The following is a 16,561-nucleotide window of genomic DNA, read 5'->3' on the forward strand; positions in this document are numbered from 1 at the left end:
CATCGGTAAGATGCTGGGAATCGTCCAATCCACGGTCAGCAGAGTACTAAAACGATACTTCGAGAACCTAACCATCGACCGGAAGGGTAAGAACGGCAAAAATGGATGCTCCGTCAGTGAAAAAGATCACAAGCGCGTAGTTAAGCAGTTCAGACGTGATCCGAGAAGTTCGGTCCGGGATGTCGCCAATAAGCTGAATTAGTCAAGTTCATTCGTTTAGCGGACCAAGCAGCGGGAGGGCCTGCGCACATACAAGGTTCAGAAGGCTACTAACCGCGACGAAAGGCAAAACATGGTGGGGAAGACGCGAGCCCGGAAGCTGTACACCGAAATACTGACGAAGCCGCATTGCCTGGTAATGGACGACGAAACCTACGTCAAAGCGGACTTTCGTCAGCTGCCGGGCCTGTTGTTCTTCTCCGCAGAGGACAAATTCAGCGTTCCGGAGGAAATTCGCAAGCAGAAACTATCCAAGTTTGCCAAAAATTACATGGTGTGGCAAGCGATCTGCTCTTGCGGAAAGCGGAGCGCCCCCTTCGTGATGACCGGCACGGTAAACGGGCAGGTTTACCTTAAGGAGTGCCTACAGAAGCGCTTACTACCACTATTGAAGCAGCACGAGGGCCCGACCATCTTCTGGCCGGATCTCGCTTCGTGCCACTATTCAAAGGACGTGTTGGAGTGGTACGAAGCCAACGGGGTCACCTTCGTGCCGAAGGAAATGAACCCGCCCAACGCGCCGGAGCTTCGTCCAATAGAGAAATATTGGGGATTATGAAGCAGGCCCTCCGGAAGAACCCAAAAATTGTCAAATCGGAGGCGGACTTCAAGAGAAAATGGATTTCTGTTCAAAAAAAACTACAACCTGACGTTGTACAGAACCTTATGGACGGGGTAAAGAGGAAGGTGCGAGCATACGGGCTTGGGCTCGAAGTATGAATAAAAAGAAAATGCCAAAAGTTTTTTAATAGTTTTTATTTTACTGTCTAAAATTTTCAAAAGGATCGGTCTACTGGGCGAATTTCTACAGCGTTTTTTCCGTGATTCAATTTGATGTGACACACCCTTTATTCTAAAATTTCGCGATAGCACTCTCCATTGACGGCAGCGTGACCGTTGTTCCCACCGACGAAGAAATCGTTGAAGATGATTTTGTGATGAAAATCATAATTTTTTTCAAGAATCAACAATCTCGACATCTCTAAAACACACTGGCAACAGATCACTGCCAACCTTGCCGCACTTTCTTCCTAGTCCACCTAGCGGAAAACAGATGCAACGTGACGATCCTCTCAATTTTTTCCAACTGTCAAACTAGTAAAACCATTCCGTGAGGAGCACAAAAAAGATTATTGCAGCCAAATTAGTGAAGTGCATAGTATTGTTTCGTCGAATTCGGATACTTTTCGATTGAATTTCCTGGTAAGTTACGTCGTTATTGCCAAGCTATTGAGACGAACTTACCCAAGAAGCATAAAATCGTCCGGTGGAGATCAGTTTTATATGGATTTTCCATCAGTGAAATGTGCCATGTTTTGTGTATTTGTGGGAGAGCGAACTGCACTGGATTCCTTTCGGCTGACGTCAACACACAATTTACTCCAATTCTTTTTTTTTGTGAGATGATGAACGAAAACAATGTTTTCATTTGTAAACCTAGATTTGTGTAAACATCCGCAGCTCTATGTGACAAATTGTGGGTTTGGATTTTAGGATAGGATCGGTTTCTATTTGACCGTTTGATGCACATGAATTGATTGTGCAACTGTTTTACAGTCTCCGTGTCCTGTTTTCTTCGGTCTGCCCAAAAATGGTCAAAACAACTTTACATCCATGTTCTCGAGGTTGCGTGTATTTCGTGAGAAATTGATTTATGATATGATTTATGGCATGAATTATAATCAATTTCTTTGTTCTTGTTTGTCAAAAACTCAGGACTGTTCCTATTTTGAAAATCTTGCCTGATATATTCAAAATATTCAAAACATCAACTTTCATACTGTGCTGCCCGTTCGCAATTATTACTCAGTAGGCTCCTTCGATTTCGTGTTGACCATATACGGATACTGTTTTACACTTCTCTTGCTTCGGCTGTCTGGGCCGATGTTTGCCTTTTTCGTCGTCGTTCGAGACTGCATTAACCCGTATGTGTATGTAACGAATGACCTCCTTCAACCGGTCACATATGGCCTGGCGAATATGGTTATTTAGTAGTGGCTTATTATCGTTTCTTTTTTGTTTTTTGAATGTATCCCATGCACATTGGTTTTCGAGGATTGCTTTGATCAATGTGAAAATGTAGTATTTCTTCGGATTTTGTTGTTGAAATCTCGCGTAACTTTTGAAAACGTCCTAAGTAACAAATGTAAACAAATCGAGTTAATGGATGCACACTTATTAGTTATCAATCATGTAATGCATTGAGAAAACAATCGTTCAAGTATCTATCCTTTTCACCTTTTTATCGCCGATACAAAAAATGACCAATGTACAGATTCGAATTTGAAGCACTCGACTGTTACTTCGGACACCACTTTCCTCTGACGCTCGATACATCCGAAGTAACAAAGCAACCAATACAACACGAAATCGCACTTCGGTCATTTTGAGTTTTTGTTATTTTCGGGTGTTGATATCGTTTTTAGTTCAATTCAACGAGTTATAACAATAATGATCTGCTTTTAGCACGAAGTGCAAGTATTTGGATCGTTGTTTAGTAGTTATTTTTTAGATTCTCATCGTGCAACGTTATTTGTCCAATGTACAAAGCGGGCAGTCAAAACGTCCAATGTAACATTTTTCGCTCGAAGGCTTGAATTTCTAACTAAAATCACATGACAACAGTTACGATTGGTTTTTCAGAGTTATTATTGACTGCTAGTGGTAAAAGTAGTGATAAAGATCGATTCCTTTTGAAACTATTCGCGGAACAATATTCCGATCTTCAACTCCGTTTTTCTCGAGTTGATGTGAATTTTACATAGGACCTTTTCAAAAGTTACGCGAGAAATCATGTATTGCAAATCAGAGTCTTAAGGTGGCCGTACACTGTTTGCCCGGAGGTCAAATATTTGTTATTTTTTGACAGATAAGGTTTGATTTGATATTTGTACAAACACTATTTTGTTTGCCACTCTTCAATTTTCAACAGTAGTAAACAATATCAAACACCGAACATCGAAAAAATCAACTGAAATATTCAAGATAACCTAACCATGTACCGACAGGTTCGAAGAACAGACTGAAAAAATATTTTAGGCATCCAATAATTGAATATTTGCTTGTCGTGTTTTGTGTAGAATATATTTGATCTGTACACATTGACCAAATTTTATCTGTCAAAAAGAGTCAAATATTTGGCTTCGGTCAAACAGTGTATGAGCACCCTTATAGCGAATTCGTTTTTAAAACTGAGTCAGTGCCAAACTGACTCTATTAAAAAACGTTTATAGTTTCACGAATGCGGTGGTTTGTTGGTGTGCGTTATATAGTCTGATTTGTTTATATTTACGACGGCAATTGTACAGTGTCGACGTCTGGTGGTGATATTAGTGCTTGGGAGGTAAATTGTTCTCCATCAGATCAGAAGGGCCAAGAGCAGTGTAAACATACAAAAGTTTGAATGAAAATTTTTACTTAATATTGTTTGATTACCTAACACATGTAGTTCTGACACTCACTTAACCATTTGTCGATGCATTTCCTGTTTGTTCCACAAATAATTACTATTATAATATAAAACCATCATTAGACACAGTTTTCGTTCAATATGTTTCTGCGATATCGGAAAAATCCTCTTATCTAATCACATAAAATAAATATTCGATACGTTAAAGTAAATTTTCATTCATAATTTTGATTTTGAAATTTATTCCACCTGAATATCCATCATTATTTTCACCTCCCAATGAAAGCACACGGAGCTTAATGCCGTCTACTCGAATATACTCTTCAAAATCAGAATCCGAATTGGATTACGATTCAAATAATACAAAAGCAAGAGCAGCATGTTTTCCATTTTCATAGTCTTTATTCTTAGATTTTCCAAAACAATACTCGGAACTTGACAGTTCAGTATAGTTGTATTGGTGAACCCGAGTGCCAACCCGTGAAACATCTCAGTGCGAAACTAACAGCTTTCGGGGCGAACTAGTGCGACACTGAGTGCGAAACTGAGTGAATAAAAACGTTTTGACAGCAGTTAGTGCGGCACTGGGGTTGAAACTGAACAAAAACGAATTCGCTATTAGAATATCAACAAATATTCACGAGTAACGAATATGATTTTGTTTCAGTGCAAATGACTTTTTTGACGTAGGACTACGTCTTACATTATGGGTACCAAATCAGAAAACTGGTCACGTTTTTATGAAATAAAATTAACGTTAATAACTATTTTTGCTGCGAGCGGATTTTAACTGCATACCAATCGAATCGGAAATTTACTAAGATTTGTTTGATATGCTATATATTACAATCCCATAGTCTGTATATGGTTTAAATTGATGAAAATTGGAAGCATTCCCATTTCCCCATACATTTGTTCTGTCCATTTGTGTGCTTTTCCGAACAGAGCTATCTAAAATGGGCAACTTATGCAGCCGCTAGAATAGAAACAACGAAGAGGGACAGCGAAACGAGAATATTTGCGCAGTAAACTCCACCCTTGCATAGTAAGTAATCTATCGTTAGCGTTAGCGTATTGCATTTCCTCTGAGGATTTTTTTTTCTGCGCCCGAAACAACAAAGGTCTCTTATTCTGCTCGTTTTGTTCATGTTTCCCCTCGAGCTGTGAACGCTAGCGAATATTTCATATGAAACGTTTTTCGATGTTTCATTTTTATCGCTACAACTGTGTGCATCTGTCAGACGCGTGTTTGATGCTTGTTGAATGACGATGCACGGAAGATGCATCTCGTTAAATACTCAGTGCAATACGTGCCATGATATAGAGAAACAAATTGCGACATATGGCCAATTTGTGTATTGTTCTCGCAAAGGCAAGAAAGAATCGTTCCTTCTCGAAATGATTTTACAAAACCACGCAAGCCATTAATCCTTTCCAGGGTTCCTGGAACTTTTTAGTATGATAATCACTTCATTCGAAAGATGAAATGTCCAAGAGTTATATGATTAGTAATTAATGACCCGAAGACTTGTTTCAGTAGTTTAAAATGTGTTTTGAATACATGCTATGGAATTAACACAAATCTTATATAAACGAATGCCCGCTCTGAAATCCACTCAGAGATGATTGCGCAGCGGTTGATGTGATATGAAATGATCACTTGAATGTGTGTGTTTCTCTAACACTGATTTGAAAACCAGGGGCAATGGGTGTTGCAAAATAGATGCAAGGTGCAAGGTACTTTTGTACCCGCATGCAGTTCTGCAGTCCGGAGCGCTTTTCTCTAACACAGATTGCCAAACTAATAAGAGGTAGAGTTCGGTTTACTGTGAGTTAATCACAGACACCGGGTTGGTGAAGATTGATTTTGAATATTTTGAAAGTTGAAGAACTTGGAATAACAAGAATGGACTGAACGCTGTATGTGACGATGCCTGCTTCCCAACCCGCGAGAGAGAGAGAGAGAATGAGAATGAGAGAGAGAGAGAGAATGAGAATGAGAGAGAGAGAATGAGAATGAGAATAAGAGAGAATGAAAATGAGAAAGAGAGAGAGAGAGAATGAGAATGAGAGAAAGAGAGAATGAGAGAAAGAGAATGAGAGAGAGAGAGAATGAGAATGAGAGAGAGAGAGAATGAGAATGAGAGAGAGAGAGAATGAGAATGAGAATGAGAGAGAGAGTAAGTGAGAATGCGAATGAGAGAGAGAGAGTAAGTGAGAATGAGAATGAGAGAGAGAGTGAGAATGAGAGAGAGAGTGAGAATGAGAGAGAGAGAAAGAATGAGAATGAGAATGAGGATGAGAGAGAGAATGAGAATGAGAATGAGGATGAGAGAGAATGAGAATGAGAATGAGGATGAGAGAGAGAATGAGAATGAGAGAGAGAATGAGAATGAGAGAGAGAATGAGAGAGAGAGAGAATGAGAGAGAGAATGAGAATGAGAGAGAGAGAGAATGAGAATGAGAGAGAATGAGAATGAGAGAGAGAGAGAATGAGAATGAGAATGAGAGAGAAAGAGAATGAGAATGAGAGAGAAAAAGAGAGAATGAGAATGAGAGAGAAAGAGAGAGAATGAGAATTAGAGAGAAAGAGAGAGAATGAGAATGAGAAAGAAAAAGAGAGAATGAGAATGAGAGAGAAAGAGAGAGAATGAGAATGAGAGAGAAAGGAGAGAATGAGAATGAGAGAGAAAGAGAGAGAATGAGAATGAGAGAGAAAGAGAGAGAATGAGAATGAGAGAGAAAGAGAGAGAATGAGAATGAGAGAGAAAGAGAGAGAAAGAGAGAGAAAGAGAGAGAGAGAGAGAGAGAGAAAGGGAGAGAAAGAAAGAGAGAGAGAGAAAGGGAGGGAAAGAGAGAGAGAGAATGAGAGAGAGAGAAAGAGAGAGAGAGAGAGAATGAGAATGAGAAAAAGAGACAAAAATAAGTAGAACACATGATATTTATTATCGAATGACAAATTTTAGGATCTTAAAATCTAAAATTTGATGTTTTTTGTTTTGATTTTATATTCGTAATCTGAAATATATCGAATTATATGAATTTTATTGTAGAGGTCAGCTAGCAGATACCGTTGATCGTTTGGTGTTTGGGAATGTGAAAAAATTAAGGTGTCGGTAACGCGTTGAACCAAGAAAAACATTGTCGGTTCGTTTAATTGCAGATGTGTTTTCCAGGCTACCTTTTCAGGGTTTCAGGCCCATGAATATCATCCGTCGTGTGTGTTAAAGAGTGTTAAGAAGGACGTGGCCGGTGTCGTTATTAACTATTTAAAGCACGAATCACCGAAACTTGTACAATGAGAATGATTTGCTACTCCCAAGCGTCATTCGGTGCGTTCATTGTGCAATTTCGCTGGTTCAGGTCAATCACGGAGAGCAACTGCGAATGTACAGTCTACCCAAGCTCAATTATGTTTGTTTTTCGCCGTTTATAATCTCGTAGTCCTACGTTAACGTTACCGTCCACGACCGCATTGTGTCTTGGACATCATCCTCCTTTGTTTGTTTTTTACTATACCATGACTAAAACGTATTTGGGCCCCTTTGGAAAAAAAGGTTCACTACCACTGCTCTAAACCATTCCGTTGAATCTCATAAATGACTTTGAGCGTAAATATGTAAAAGTGTAATGTGACATTTTACAATCTTGACCACTGCTTAAAGTCAATGTTCCCATTGTGATTTATTATGGTTGGTCTTTGAGTATCAGGCAAACGACAGCTGCTACTTCATAGCGTCGCCAATACCAACGTGAGCGCGCTCATATGTACTTATTCTCTACTCAAAGTCGTCATACACGCGCACAAATTACGCAGCAGCAGCGAGTTTCAAGCATAGCCGCATACATTTTCAGTTCCCTGTCGCGATTCGTCCAGCAAAGACGAACGACAATTTCGTTCGCAGTACTTCTTCAAGACCCACCCCACAGCACTCCCCAGGCGATTACATCGTGTCATTGTTATCGTTTCGTTGTTTTGCTTCAGGAACTGATAAGAAGACTCATTACGCGTCGTTTCGACGATCCGTGGTTTAACGCAGACTTAGGTGAGTGACTCTGTGCACGTGTCCTGGAATTTAGTGTGCTAGTTTGCAGAGGGGGACACTGACACCCTCTGTTTTTTTTCCTCTCTGTGCAATCTGTTCAAAACTATGCGTTTTGCGTGGGTTCTGGTACGTGAGTCGGACCGACAAACAGCGGAATTTAGACGCTGGTGCGGCGAATAAGATGAAAATAAACAAAAACAGTCGGTTTTCCGCTCTTTGTGGTTTGCGCAAGCGCATTTGCGCTTATCTACTGCTGAAAGTGACACCTTTCAGGTCGGGGTGGATGATTCATTGTGTGGCTTTTTGCGAGGCTGATGAGACATTGCTCGGTGACTAGTCACCTTCGTACCGTCATGCTACTTTCTCATATTAATTTGTGTATTTGTTGATTCCAGATCAACACAATCATGTCTTCCCGCAAAACGGCCGGACGTCGTGGTACGACCAAGAAGCGCGCCCAGCGGGCCACCTCGAATGTGTTCGCCATGTTTGACCAGGCGCAGATCGCCGAATTCAAGGAGGCCTTCAACATGATCGACCAGAACCGGGATGGCTTCATCGAGAAGGAGGATCTGCACGATATGCTCGCTTCGCTCGGCAAGAATCCGACCGAGGACTATCTGGACGGGATGATGAACGAGGCTCCGGGACCGATCAATTTCACCATGTTCCTAACGCTGTTCGGTGAGAGGCTGCAGGGAACCGATCCGGAGGATGTGATCAAGAACGCGTTCGGTTGCTTCGACGAGGAGAACACCGGAATGATCAACGAGGAGCGGCTGCGGGAGCTGCTGACTACGATGGGCGATCGGTTCACCGATGAGGACGTGGATGAGATGTTCCGCGAGGCGCCCATCAAGAACACCATGTTTGATTACATCGAGTTCACCAGAATCCTCAAGCACGGCGCCAAGGATAAGGACGAACAGTAATTTTTTGTTTCGCCTTTTTTCTATGTGTAATCCATGTTTTGTTTAGTTTGCCTCTTCCCCATTCCTTGTGTTCGATCGTGTCTTCAAAGTTTTCGACTTTCGTCTATCAGTATTCCTTCCAAGAGCAAAGTTCGATTTTGCATTTATACATCCTTTCCTTCTTACTGACTTCTCCCGCTATCGCAACGAATCAGAATTTTATATGAGCAGTTAGTAGTGGGCCATAATGTATCGAAAGTTTTATCTGCACACATTTTTGAATATATTTAATCATATTGGAAATGGTGCATTCAATCAATCCGAACGATCCTTCTTCTTGCAAGCGGCAGTCCTGATAGCCGCAGTAGTGGTAGTATTAGAAGATGTGTCACATTTGTTTGTTTATAATTATTTATAACTAATGTGTTTCATCCATCTCTCGATGATGATAGGACCGTTGATCAGATACAATCGTTTCCGACAATAATGACGAGCTCGTATCACGCTTCCAATAGCGGATGCTCGAAAGTTACCATTACCGTCAACAGGACTGTGTCCTGGAATTGAGTGTGCGTAAGTATTTGGTATTGGTCAGCTGTCAGCGAAGGATCTGTCTGAAATGGGAAAGCAAGGAATAAAAAACTGAAATCTTTGTTTCTTTAAATAAAATGAAAGTTATTCACCTGACAGAACGGAGCCTAATGTTTGAAACACAGTGGGTTTGAAATTATTTTTATTATTTACTCGCTAACCCGACAAACTACGTCCCGTCCAGAATGGATTTTTTTTTTTTGTTATGAATACCATCAAACATTCCAGGGAAGGGAGGAGTGTCATACCATCATAGGAATATTTATTGTACTGTGCTCACATTCCAATGTTGGCTCCACCTGCTTGATTAGATTTCGAGTTATGCAAGAATTTGTGTGTTTCATTTATATGCCAGCCCTCCTTTAGAGAGCGGGGAAGAGTGTCGAACCACCATAGAAATATTTATTGCCCTCTAAAACCTCCATATGCCAAATTAGGTTCCATTTGCTTGATAATTTCTCGAGTTATGCACCAAATCAGTACGATTTCGAAGCGTTCTATGGATTTACCGAATCAAATATAAATGGTAGGTAGTTTACACCGGTAGAAAGAATGGAAGCCTCATTTATAATCATTCTATTACTTTTTCATATCAACGTAATCGTATTTTATAATGTACCTCGGCATTTAATAATGTCCGAATCTAGAGAAATCAAGCCCACTGAAACACGATACATATTCGACACTGAAAAAAACTCGCATCTCTCGGGCAACATTGAATCTGCAGATGGTCTGCGAAGTGCTAACGTTTGCATTAAAAAAAATGAGCAAAAATTGCCGATTTTTCATGGGTTTACCTTCACGCGCACTGACGAAACTATCCATGTAACATCAATCATAGTGACCCATGAGTCAGCAGAAAAAGACGGGTGGGTAATGTCAGGGACATAACCGGAGTGACGTAGGACTATATAAAGGGGACAGCTTTTGCTAAATATATTGTTTTATTTTCTTCTCCTCGGTGAATACCTACCTATCTAACTGAAAAATTGATTAGTTTATTGTTCACTCTTTATGAACATGTTGGGGGTTCTGAAAAGAACTTTTGGTGTTGTGTTTTTGCGTTTTTTTACAAACTTTCTCAATTTTTTCTCACTATCTTATAGTTGCTTCTTGATATTTTTACTTATTGAATGTTCAACTCCGGGCATCCTTTGGCGTATGCACATATCGTAAAATCAAAATGATGGCTATGATAAGGAATGCATAGTGGTCCTCAGCTCATTCACTATCATAAATTTCACATTACCGTACCTTAAACTGTGGTTTCGGAGACGAATGAATTGTAAGATTTGTAGTCTCCACAAACAATGTAAATAAAAATGAAAAAGAACTGAGGATTTGGAGACGAACTTTAAGATCTGTCGAGAAACAGATGAGCTATAAGCGTTCTGAAAAACCAACAGTAAATATAGGGACGGATGACCTTCGGAATAAAGTCCTTTAAAATAAGAACAGAGCAGCTGGAAATACATAGCTCATCATGTTGCTCCTTAGTTATGTTTCTATACAATGCAGATGTAACGTCAGTCAATTTTCAACATCAGTTATCAACCAAAGAAAGCAGTTCTTGCTACCGAGAAAATTCGTGAATACCATCCTGCATACAATGTGTTGTAATTTGAAGCCACTTTCAATTCGGGAACCATGCATGGGTTTGTGAAAACTGAATGATCAATTTAAAAGACCCCAACCTCCAATAAGTTCAAAAACAAGCATAAACAAAATAAATCAGTTCATATTATATGTCATATTATGTCACTTTAGAATGCATTGGTATTGTGAATAACTTTTAATAACTCTTCTTTAATAGGTTTAATGGCCCTGAAAAGCGCCGTGGTTTACGGTAGCTGTTTTTGCCACCAAAGCAGTCTGTATAAACAAACTTTTTCCTTTTTCTACCTGCTGCCGTTTTGCGATTGCGTTTACTACTCGCCACTCGCCACTCGCTACAACTGCCTGTTGTCTTGATGTCCACCGAACCGAATGTGGTCTTAGTGATCCCCGATAATCGTTCGATTAATCGATTAATCGAATACTTCCTACAGAAATCGATTATTAATCGAACGCATACTGCGCAACCAATAATCGAAGCGAACGAATAATTTACGTCGATTAATCGATACAAACCCAGAGAAGAAAAACGTTATCTTTGACGCTCCCCTAAACTGGTAAATGAAGCCCAATGCCGTCAACGCGAATTGAGCTTTGTTTACAAGTTTAGGTAAGAGTAAGAGATAATACAGTAGAACCTCGATTTTCCGCAAGCGGATGATCCGCGACTACGAGTTCCTTAGTAAATCTATAAACCTTCCCGAAATTTGTCAGTGAGTGGTAGACTCATGCTCTTTTGTTTTGGTCATGGCTTTCACATTATCTGATCACTGATGTACACGACCATACAGATGGATAGTTCAATATTTTCTGTATTGATAAAACATGGTTTTCATGCTAAAAATATCTTTTTTCAATGCTTGCACCTCACGTTTAGCCCTTTATTGCGTTATCCGCGATTTTCGTTATACGCGGTGATCTAGCCCGACTATTCCGCGGATAATCGGGGTTGTACTGTAATTGATTTTCAGGCAGAATGAACACTTTTTTGATTCCAGAATGCTTTCTCGCAAATGAGAAAATCAGTCTAACAAATTATTTCTCTCAGTGTGACGATTAATCGATTAATCGATTATTTGAGGCGAGTAATCGTATCGAATAACAAACTGATGAAAAGTATTCGATTAGCTGATGAACGATTAATTTCAAAAATCGGGGATCACTATGTGGTCTGTTCTGAATGCCGGTTTTCTTATCGTCGCGAGCAATTTTGCCACCCAACTCGACCATTTCGGCGGCCGAAACTATATAACGGTGGCTAGATGGACTGGTACTAACGCGCTCGGCCTAGCTACCCTTGCGGGGAACTCCAGACCAACACGCCTTTCCCTTCACTTTTCCTCCTTTGCCATATCCAACCATGGCTGCTTGTGTTGGTTTGTTGATGTGTTGTGATGCGAACCGATGTGGTGTACGGTTTGGATGAGAATGATCGTTACGGCAGCGGAGCGAGGATTTTTAAGCTGACTGGTTGGCTCGGGAATTACGCATGTGTGAGACTGCGACCAATGTTTCGTTCATTTTTTTCTTTTTCCTTTCCAATCGTGCTTCATTGCATTTCGCTGCTGCTCTGGTTGCCCGTTTTGGTCGGTACGATTTGAGGAGCACAAAATGGACCAATAAAAAATGTGCACATAATGTATTTGGACAATGCTTGATATTTCACAATTATTCAATTATTTATCTCAAGATGAAATGTTATTCGTTATGATAGATGCGTAGATATATTTCCTATCAATTGATGCAAAAACCTTTGCAATCTATTGAGAAATGCTCGAGTTATAAGCGTTCCAAATCTTGCATTTTTTCCTACTTGTTCAGTGCCTAGATTCTCATTTCACCCCCTATATCTTCCGGTTAGACGTAGTCCTACGTCAAAAAAAAAGGAAGTGGGTTATATCTGTGGTATAACCGCAAGGGTGACGTAGGACTATCTTCGATTTAGTGATCATTCGTTCTTAGTTGCTTCTGAATCAATTCTGAATGAATGAATATATGAATAACTGGGGGACTTCGAAAACGAGAGCGTTATGTTGAAGGCACAATATTCAGCAAAAAAGCAATCACACGAAAGTTGTATAATACATAATACATTGCTTGTATTGTGATATGATTTGTATTCCTTTCCAATAGACAGAATAACTGTTGCATCAAATCAGTCTACATATTTTTTGCGAGAAATTGTTTTCATATTTCTCGTTTGAGAAATTGTTGAGCAAACATCGTTTGCCAGTGCGCGTAGAACGAGAATTCCTTTTTAGGATTCATTGCACCTCTAATAAATTGCCGAAAGACGTGGTCTTACGTTGGTCGCACTTGATTGAAAAATCACAAAACCAAATGTATTTGGTCGCAATATTATATGGATAGAAAACATGATAAACTGTTTCGCTTGAATGTAATTTTCAATTCCAAAAGAATGAATGAATGCGTTTCAGGTCAAGTCAGGCCAGGCAACGAATCCCTCGATCCCTCGCCGTTCAGCTCGTCCAGCTCGTTCAGTTCGCTCAGTAACGATGTTGTCTTGTCGATGTCCTCACGAAAAATGAATGCGTTTCACCACCAGAATATCGCTTAAGTATGCTTTTTGTGCGTGATTGAATCAAGAGAAGGTGTGGTTTACGATGGCAATTTGGAAGGCAAACTAGAGGGGAATGAACTCTCTGAGTTTGAAACTTTCGGCAACTGAGCAATAATCAATTGAAAATTATATAATTTTTACGATGCGAAACATTTTCCGTTGCGCGCGCATACAATATTGGATACGAAAATTTTCTACTGATGGGGAAGAATAATTTTCAAAAGCTTTCCTGTTAATTGCGATTGATTGAAAAATCACAAAACCAAATGTATTTGGTTGCAGTGTTATATGGATAGAAAACATTAGAATAAACTCTTTCGCATCAATGTATTTTTCAATTCCCAGAGGAACTGGCAGAGTATTTTTCAGCAACGATTAGTTCTTTTTCCTCGATACTCGAAGCCCACCAGTGGTTAATGCTATCTCGATAACCACCTGTTAATAGAACTTGATTGAAAAATCACAAAACCAATTGTATTTGGTCGCTGTGTTATATGATTAGAAAACATTAAAATAAACTCTTTCGCATGAATGTATTTTTCAGTTCCCAGGGGAACTGGCAGATTATTTTTCAGCAACGATTGAATCTTTCCGGAATTTTCTCGATGCTGAATGGCACCCAAACGAAGAGTTCCGCGCGTGTATGTGTGTGTGTGTGGCGGCTGCTCCGATCTCTTCCCGGGGAACCGTTTGTGGCATCACTCTCCTCCTGATGGATTCACTTCTGGCCTAAGGTGCACAAACAGGCTCTTGGTGACACCGTTCATCCGCGCTTTCATGATAAACGAAGAGCTTCACCACAACAGCGACAACATGCTCCAATCACTGTTCAATTATAAATGAGTGGATTTCCGAGCGGCGCTCGCTTATATACCGATTGGTGATTTCAATAGCCTGTTTTGAAAGCAATTTTAATGCTATTGAAACAAGTTTTTGGATCAGAAAGTAACAAGTATAGAACGCGTAGACATTTTATCTTTCGAATGAAGTGTGTATCATACCATTTCGTTCAGTTGTTTAAGAGCTATTAACGCCCAGAATCTCGGTGTCCGGCGTAACGCTTTCGTTTTCGAAAATTTTATTTTAAACCCCGGTATAGAAATGAATGACGTAGTCCGACAGCTCTATCGGTCGAACCATAACCGTGATGGCGAAAACAGTGAAGCTACTCCGTTCAGAAGTGTGCGCGTTCGAAGAACGGTATCCCACTGCGTCAAAAACGGACATCGTGCGGCACTTTGTGGACGCCGGATACGCCCGTTCCTGCATCTACAACATCTTGGCACTATTGGATAACAATCAGAGCATCGAAAGAAAGCCCAGTTCCGGACGGCCAACGACCCTGAGCAACAAGAAGCTCCAAAGGATGCTGAAGAGGAAGATCGGGGGCCGGGCTTGGCCGGGAGGTAACCGGCAAAACAGTGAAAAAGTACCTGGTGAACATGGACATACATGTCAAGAAGCGGAATCCCGTCCACTGGTCTCGGAGCTGCAGGCAATGCAATGACGTGGCGGCAGCGGCTGAATACGATGACCAAGTCGACTTTCCCGGCGAGTCGCGACGTGGCGGTGGTGATGAACGACGAGATCTATCTCACCTAGGATGGCAACGACAGGTAGGCACTTTGTTTTTTACTTTTTCCACGAAGGATGTGAGCTCCGAAGCGAAGTTTATTTCACACACCAAGTTCTCCAAGAAGGTGCTGTTGTGGCTGACAATCAGCGAGAAGAGGATGTCAAAGCCACTCTTCTTTAGCTCCGGACTGGCCGTGGAAGGGGAAATTTATAGTACGAAGTGCCTGCCGGAAGTTGCGTCGTTCATCAAGGAATACCATAAGGACGAAGATGCGGTGTTCTGGCCGGATCTACTCGAAGCGATCGTTAGAGGAGATGGAGCGGCTGAATATCGATGTTGTACCCAAGTCGGTGAACCCGCCCAACGTCCCCCCAACTGCGTCCCATCTAGTATTTCTGGGCAAACTTGAAGCGTAAGATCTAATCCAACAATGTTGTGGCGAAAACTGAGAAGTAATTGATAAATAAAACGAAGAAAGAACTCAAATACATAGCTACACGCATGTTTTCGTCCGCCATGGCGAATGTTCCGGTTAACTGCCGGAAGGCCACTCGCAAGGGCGTAGTATTTTTATGCAAGTGAGCTAATATAATTACCTTCCATAGGAAATTTATCAAACTCAATTATCTTTCATAGTTTTTTTTATCACTATCCTAAAAAAGTAAATTTTTTAAATGCAACGTTACTTAGGACGAAGTTTTCCAAAGGGCTTTTCCGAAGCACCCCTTTGTCAGCTTAAAAACCAAGTGGAAAACGGAATCAACAACAACAACAACAACGATCGCAGAAGAAGATGAATGAAAAGCCCAATCCCAGAAAATAGAACAAGAAAAGGAACAAAAGCACCACAGATAATTTTGTTGATAGTCAGAATCTGGGACACAGAACAGCTGCCGGAGGAGTGGAAGGACGGGGTAATCTGCCCTATCTATAAAAAAGTGATAAGCTGGATTGTGGGAACTATCGTGCCAACACAATCCTGGATGGAACCTACAATATTCAGTCTCAGATCCTCTTTCGCCGTCTGTCGTCAATAGTAAACAAATTTGTGTGAAGTTCTCAGGCTGGATTCATGCCCGGTTGCTCGACGACGGACCAGATTTTTACACTGCGACAGATCCTCCAAAAGTGCATTGAGTACCAGGTTCCTACACACCACATCTTCGTCAATTTCAAGGCCGCATTTGATACAATCGACCGACGACAGCTATGAATAATCATGGACGAACACGGCTTTCCCCGGGAGCTGACAAGACTGATACAGACAACGATGAAAGGTGTGCGGTGCAGTGTGCGGATCTCAGGTGAGCTCTCGTAATTATTTGAGACTCACAGGGAACTTCGACAAGGCGATGGACTCTCCTGTCTGCTCTTCAACGTAGCGCTGGAAGGTGTTATGCGGAGAGCGGGCTTCAAAACGTGGGGACCGATTTTCAACAACGTGAGGTGTATAAATTCCGGTTTGTTCTGAGATACAGAAGATATTATTATTCATCAAAATTGTAGAAACGATTCTTAAAAAAGTTGATGGGTCTGAGCCTAGGGGCACGGACGGGATTGTGATTGTGTTTAGTAATTGCATTTAAATTTAGTTTTTCATTGTTCAAAATCTGT

At 40.8% G+C, this 16,561-nt stretch overlaps 1 protein-coding gene across 2 annotated transcripts; it reads left to right on the forward strand.

Annotated features, from left to right (window-relative positions):
* Positions 1–1,269: 1,269 nt before the first annotated feature.
* LOC129762751 (myosin regulatory light chain sqh) lies at positions 1,270–8,888 on the forward strand. 2 transcript variants are annotated; one of them, XM_055761270.1, is made up of 2 exons: positions 1,270–1,422; positions 8,070–8,888. In XM_055761270.1, exon 2 carries the CDS (start codon positions 8,082–8,084, stop codon positions 8,604–8,606), a length of 525 nt encoding a protein of 174 aa, XP_055617245.1. In that variant the 5' UTR covers positions 1,270–1,422; positions 8,070–8,081; the 3' UTR covers positions 8,607–8,888. The 2 variants fall into 2 exon arrangements, with proteins under 2 accessions (XP_055617245.1, XP_055617246.1); XM_055761271.1 differs by lacking the exon at positions 1,270–1,422 and adding an exon at positions 7,467–7,674.
* Positions 8,889–16,561: the final 7,673 nt, after the last annotated feature.

Source organism: Toxorhynchites rutilus, chromosome 1 (assembly GCF_029784135.1).
Source record: "Toxorhynchites rutilus septentrionalis strain SRP chromosome 1, ASM2978413v1, whole genome shotgun sequence".
NCBI classification, from domain to species: Eukaryota; Metazoa; Arthropoda; class Insecta; order Diptera; family Culicidae; genus Toxorhynchites; species Toxorhynchites rutilus.